This window comes from Gekko japonicus, unplaced genomic scaffold (genome assembly GCF_001447785.1).
Source record: "Gekko japonicus isolate JY-2015 unplaced genomic scaffold, Gekko_japonicus_V1.1 scaffold1794, whole genome shotgun sequence".
Lineage (NCBI taxonomy): Eukaryota > Metazoa > Chordata > Lepidosauria > Squamata > Gekkonidae > Gekko > Gekko japonicus.
The window spans coordinates 211,553-217,934 of record NW_015164244.1 but is presented as its reverse complement, the minus strand read 5'-3'; the positions used below and the strand labels follow the sequence as shown (position 1 = coordinate 217,934).

The 6,382-nt window shown below is 62.9% G+C and overlaps 1 protein-coding gene across 1 annotated transcript in view; it reads right to left on the bottom strand.

Annotated features, from left to right (window-relative positions):
* SLC4A2 (solute carrier family 4 (anion exchanger), member 2) overlaps positions 1–6,382 on the bottom strand; it is a 16,904-nt gene that overhangs the window by 6,131 nt on the left and 4,391 nt on the right. The window contains exons 5-12 of the mRNA XM_015408625.1: positions 6,056–6,282; positions 2,631–2,767; positions 1,976–2,156; positions 1,644–1,779; positions 1,311–1,500; positions 696–810; positions 359–543; positions 56–281 (exon numbers count right to left, since the gene is read on the bottom strand). Of these exons, the coding sequence (XP_015264111.1) occupies positions 56–281; positions 359–543; positions 696–810; positions 1,311–1,500; positions 1,644–1,779; positions 1,976–2,156; positions 2,631–2,767; positions 6,056–6,282 (1,397 nt within the window). The remainder of the gene's footprint in view (positions 1–55; positions 282–358; positions 544–695; positions 811–1,310; positions 1,501–1,643; positions 1,780–1,975; positions 2,157–2,630; positions 2,768–6,055; positions 6,283–6,382) is intronic.

Genomic DNA, 6,382 nt, shown 5'->3' with positions numbered 1-6,382 from the left:
GGCAAGGACAGATTGGCCATGTTCATGTGTCCTTCCCTTCCCTTCCCCCGCCCACCTTTCTCCTCGGGCGACTTGGGCTCCAGGGCCACCCCGAGCAGTAAGCGCCGCTCCTGCTCCTCCCTGCGCCGCAGCATCTCGCGCTGGAAGTGGGCCACGCTCCGGAGGAGCTCCTCGCCCTGCACCTCGGAGGGCGGCAGCACCACGCTGCAGTCCAGGAACTCGTTGATGGCGCCGAGGAGGTCGTGCCGGTCGTCGGCCAGGTAGGCCGCCTCGTGGAATTGCTGAGAGGGCAGACAAGGGGGTCAGGCTGAAGCGTGGGGGGTGGCGGGGGGAGGGCCCCGCAGGCAGGAGGGCCTACCTTGTCAGACATGAGGGTGGAGATGGAGCGGCCGATCTCGTGGTAGTCCATGTTGGCGCTGCTTGGGCCCAGCAGCACAAAGAGAAACCGCACGGGGATGGGCACCTCCAGCACGGCGTCCAGCTGCGCGGCCTCCTGCAGCCGCACAAACGCCATGGTCGGCTGGTCCAGGAACTCCACGCAGCCTGCGAGGGAGCGGCGGGCACACGGGCGGGCGTGAGGGAGGGCCAGCCGGCCAGCCCCCCCCCTCCCCGGGGGGGGCTCTCACACGTCATTCCCACAGACCTAGGCTGGGACGTCACCTCTCGAAGCAGCCAAATCCGCGAGAGCCCCTTACCCACGAGCACCACCGTGGCCTCCGCGTTCTCGGGGATCTTCTCCAAGAGCTTCAGTTCGTGCTTCGATTTGGACCGGGTGATGCTGCCGGGGATCGTGGGTGACAAGACCTCCCGCTGCACAGAACAAGGAGGTTGGGGGTTGGAGGCAGGGCTCCCTCTAAGCTGAGTCAGTGTGAGCCAGCTCACAGTTTCTTAGCCTCCGGTTCATACATTTTCTGTCTCAGCTCAGGAAGGAGGGCTCCAGAGCAAACTGATTTATGCAGCAGCCAAATCGCTCGCTCACAACGTCTGTGCCAAGAGCTCACGAAGCAGGATTTTTGCTCACAAGACCCCACAGCCTTAGACGGAGCCTTGGTTGGAGGACCCCAGCAGGCCAGGGGGTCTCTTGGCCAGGAAACCTCCTTCCACCGCCAGCCCCCACGATCGATCGCCTCCCCCACCACAGCTCCTCTGCCGCTTGTGGACAGGAGCTCTGCAGATGGTGCCCCCCCGCCCCGGGTCCGTGCAGAGCCTTCCTGTGGCCTGCACCGTTCCCCCCTTTCCTGCCCGCAGGGGGGGGGGGGCTGTGGGCCCTGGCTGGGGAAGGGGCAGGGCACGGGCCCAGCCTGTCTCACCTCTCTGTCGATGTCCACGCGGGTCTCGTGTTCCCCGGAGTGCCCTCCGATGAGGGGGTCCGTGACGGCGGGCTCCGGGCCCTCTGCCACGTGGTTGGCACTGTGGTGGTGGTGGTGGCCCAGCAGCGAGCCCAGGGAGCCGGCCGAGATGTTGCGGTGGAAGGAGAACTCCTTCTCGTCCGAGGGGTGGCTGCAAGAGAAGCTCGGCCTCTGTGGGTCTGTGGGGGGGAGGGAGGGGGCCTTTCTCCCCCCCCCCCGCTGGAGCCCCGAGGGGTGAGGGTCCCTCTTGTCCATCTCCTCCCCTGCCTGCGGCCGGACCCCAGCGGGTCTCACCTGTGCTTGAGGAGGAGGGCTCGCAGCACGTTGGCACGATCCTCTGCCCGGATCTGGTCGGAAATGATCATCTGCTCCACCACCTGGTGGGCCACCCCCGGCAGCGTCTTCTGGTCCAGGTCGAGAAGGACGGCTCCTGGGGGGGGGGGGGGGGGGGGGAGGAGAGGAGGAGGAGCCCAGAGCCCTGCCATGGGTGGCCTCCCGGGAGGAGAGTCCTCGCTGCGACACTGGGAGGGAGCCCCGGCCGGCCGGCTGGCTAGCTCTCCCCAGGAGCTGAGGGAAGGCTGCCTTCCGGGGGGAGCCTCCGCTTCACGCCCCCTCCCTCCTCTTACCATGGGACAGGGTCCTCCGCAGCTCCAGCAAGCTGCGGAAGGAGAGCGAGGCCACGTGTGGCTTGCCCCAGCGGTCCGTCTCCTCCTCCACGTCCTCCTCAAACTTGATCCAGCGGGCCGTCTCCTTCCACTGCATCTCCTGGTTCTTGTCCACAATCAGCTCGTTCAGCTCCACAAACACCTGGGCCAGAGAGCAGCCAGATCGGACCTTGCGGCCGGGGGGGGGGTGTATGCGGCAGGGACACCTCCCGGGGCAGAGCAGAGAGTCCTCCCCCTGCGCGCCAGGTGGCACCCAGGGGGGGGGGCGCTTCTTCCTTCCTTCTCAACCAAACTGTTCCAGGGGACTCCCTAATCTCGGGGGGGGAGGCATTACCAGCATAACCTATAAAGCCAATCCTGGCCCCTCCCCCTAATCTGGACATCCTGTGGGTGCGTGCCCCCACCCCACCCCACCCCCCTAAGAAAAATGCCTCCACACCTGACGTGACTGGTGGGTTTCTCTAGCCCGGTATCCTGTTCCCATGCTGGGCAGCAGCTCATGTTTTTGGGGAGCCTGCCAGCCAGCCAGAGGCCCACCTGCCTCCCTCCCCCCCCCGGGGGGGGGGCGGCCAGCACGCAGCGGCACCCTTGCTCCCTGCACGTGGGGGTCACTCGCCTCGTGGGGCTGCCGGTCCTGCTTGCGCTGCCGTGCGCTGGGCTCCTTGTGGTCCTTGCCCAGGTGCACCACCTGCCCCTTGGTGCTCTTCCGGAAGAGGTGCCGCCGCACTCCAGGGACGTCCTCGAACCGGTGGCCTGCAACGGAGGAGGGGGGAGAGCTGCGTGGTTGTGCTGGGGTGGGGGGAGGCTGGCTAGGGAGGGGCCTGTCCTCGCTACGGAGATCCCCTTTGGGAGCAGGGCTGTTTCGTGGGCCAGGTGCTGGGTTCGAGAGATCGGGGTGGGTTCTTCAGGGGAGTGAACCAGAGCAAGAGCGGATTCCGCTCCCACGGAGGATCCTCAGCCTCCTTGTCTTCTGTGAGCAGCTCCCAGATCAAGCTGGAGAGAAATGGCGGCGGCGGAGAGAGGGGCTGCTCCAGGGCCCAGCCCCCCACCCCACCCCAATGTGGTCTTCCCCAGTTCTGCACTGAGCCGGGAAGAAGAAGAAGAAGAGTTGCGTTTACTCCCCTTGCCCTTCACTCGGGAGTCTCCGAGCGGCTTACCGTCTCCTTCCCCTCCTCTCCCCTCAACAGGCACCCTGTGAGCAATGCCTCCCTCTAAGCTGCGGAGTCTTCTTGTGAGCAAAAATTCTACTTTGTGAGCTCCTGGCACTAAAGCTGTGAGCGAGCGATTGGGCTGCTGCATAAGTTAGTTGGCTCTGGATACGTCCTGCCTGAGCAAAGACAGAAATGTGTGAGCCGGAGGCTGAAACACACTAACTCAGCTTAGAGGGACACACTGCCTGTGAGGCAGGTGGAGCTGAGGGAGCTTTGACTGGCCCAAGGCTGGCTGGCTGGCTGGCTTCGACTGAGCCTGAATCCGACGAAGACGGAGGTCCTGTGCCTGAGTCGGAGTGGCCCGCGGGCAGGGATCCCACTCCCGACCTTCGATGGGGCGCCGTTGGTGCCAGCGCCAAACGCAGAGGTCATTTCAGGGGGGGTCCCGGGGGATCGCAGTTCCCCTGGGTGAGGTACCGGGGGCGGGGCACATGACGAAGCCCCGCCCCCTGCTTCCGGCCTCCCCGCTTCCGTCCCTCATTCAGCCAGGAGGAGGCAGGAGAAGAGGGAGGGTAAGTTGCCTCCTCCCTGCCTCTCCCCACCCCTGCCTGCCTGGGGCCAGGGAGGGCCTTCCTTCGCGGGGCTTCCTTGCACTCCCGCCGGCCTTGCAGGTCCACCGCCGGGCCCCTCATGGGGTCCCAGAACTGCCTGGCCCTACCGGGCCCCAGAGAAGCCAGGCTGGCTGCGACGAGGGCCAGGGCCTTTTCGGTGGCAGCCCTGCACTGGTGGAACGAGCTCCCAGAGGACATCAGAGCCCCGCGGGACCTCTTACAGTTCCGCAGGGCCTGCAAGATGGAGGCTTTTCATTAGGGAGCCGCTCCCAAGCAGCTGTGGCCCCGGCCCAACACCAGCATCATTGCTAACAGCCAAGCAATCCAGACTACGACGTCAGCCGGCTGTTGCCTGGGGATGCGGCTGGCACTTTATATTTTTATATTTATAATTGTACTGTTCTGATTTTATCTAAATTTTGTTTTAAATCTCTATGTAAGCCGCCTTGGGCCTGCCTTGGCGGGGAGGGCGGCATATAAATTAAATAGGTAAATAAATGAATAATGAGGTCACTCAGCTGGCTTCATGTGGAGGAGGAGGAGGAGGAGGAGGTGTGGCGAATCAAGCCCAGCTCCCCAGATCAGAGTCCCCCACTCTTAACCACGACACCAAGCCAACTCCCCCCCCCCCAAAGTGCCAAGAACTTCTTCTGCCCTCCCCTGGGTGCAATCCAGGTGCCCCGAGGGGGCCTGGAATCTGGAAGGCAAAGCAGGGCTGGGCTCTGGGTCCCTCTTCCCATAGGGCAGCGGAGGACACGAGGGCCCAGCCTGCTCGCCCAGTCGGAGCCGCCTCGCTACGCCCACCAATGGGGACGCCGGCCCCAAGTGAGTCTCCAGGAGGGAGGCGGGGCTTCAGGGAAGCAAAGAAAGGCATGGGGGGGGGGCATCGCTCTGAGCCAGGCTGCCTCTGCCGCCTCTGCCATTCCCTACAGATGACGAGGATGACTCCTCATTTCCTGCTCCCGCCGACAGACACCAGCCCCAAGCTCCGCCTTCCCTGTGTGGCCATCGCCCCAAGTTCCGCCTTCCCTGTGTGGCCATCGCCATGGGTGGACCGGCAGGACGGCTTCCAGGCCCCCCCCCCCCCCCCCGGCTCCGCCCGCCTTGTATAATCGCCACGGGCGGACCGGCAGGACGGCTTCCAGGCCCCCCCCCCCCGCGGTCTACCCTCTTCTTGAAAGGCCTCGGCGGCCCCTAACTCTATGCCTGCTCCTTGCCCCCATCCTTCCCAGGGGGCTTCTGGCCAAGGCTCCCTCTAAGCTGTGGAGTCTTGTGAGCAAAAATCCTACTTTGTGAGCTCCTGGCATTGAAGCTGTGAGCGAGCAGTTTGGCTGCTGCATAAATTTGCTCTGGAGCCCTCCTTCCTGAGCAAAGACAAAAATGTGTGAGCTGGAGGCTAAAAAACTGTGAGCTAGCTCACACTGACTCCGCTTAGAGGGAACACTGCTTCTGGACCCCCCCCAAATACAGTGCAAACTATACAATAGATCATATGAAAAATACCAGAATAATCATTCCATGATGTTTAATCTTATTCTTTTTTCAATCTAGACGTCATAAGATGAATATACACAACGTCATGAAGAAGTGAAGGACGAACTTCTCCGGAGTAACCGTTTCGTTTCGATATCTCTTTTTCATACAAATATCCGTTAGTTCTGCTTCCACATATTCTTTCACCTTTCCAAGGGATATCTCTAATTCCAAAACTGCTAAAGGAAGCAGAACTAACTGATATTTGTATGAAAAAGAGATATCGAAACGAGAAGTTCGTCCTTCATTTTTTGGGACCCGGAAACCAACACGCAAAAAAAAAAACCCTTGTTTTTCCCCCCCCCCCCCCCAAATACAGCCAGCTTCCCTGCACAGTCCTTGTGGGGACTGCTTTATTCCCCTGCATCACTTTAGTCCAGTTGGCCCCTCCCCCCGGGACTGCGCGGGGTGTGTGTGTGTGCGTGTGTGTGACAGAGAGGGGGTCCAGGCACTCAGCACGATGGAGCATTCCAGGAAAGGACGGGGGGCTTTGAGGGTTGCAGGGCCAACCCAGAGCCTAGAAACAGACCTGAAGCCTAAGGGGTTACGGGTGGGCAAGCCCTCCGCCTCATGGTCTTCACTTTTGCTTATGTGAGCACATGGGGGGGGGGGGCGCGGCGGGAAACACCCAAATGCCACGTCTGGGGAAGCATTTGGGCAGCGGAATTTGGCCAGGGAGATCTGGGGCCTCCGGAGGTGTCTTTCTGGGTGGGGTGGGGGTGGAGGCGCTCCGCTCCCGCACTCACTCTTCATGTAGTCCAGGTCCACGGAGGCCAGGGTCTGAGCCTCCGACTCGTCCGTGGGCACCTTCTGGTAGCGGGCCAGCTCCACGCCCGTCATGCTGCCGATGCGCCTGCGCTCGTTCAGGTTGTAGCTCCGGTGCCCCGGCTGCGACTTGCAGAGGGGGCGCCCCAGAGAGTCCCCCTCTGCCGGGCCGGGCCCCTCCATGCCGCCGCGCTCCTCCCCCTCGGAGCTGCAAGAGAGAGAGAGAGAGACACCCGGCTGGCTGCTGCATCAAAGCTGGAGGCACCCTCGCTTCCCCCCCCCCCACACACACACACGGGCTACCGTCC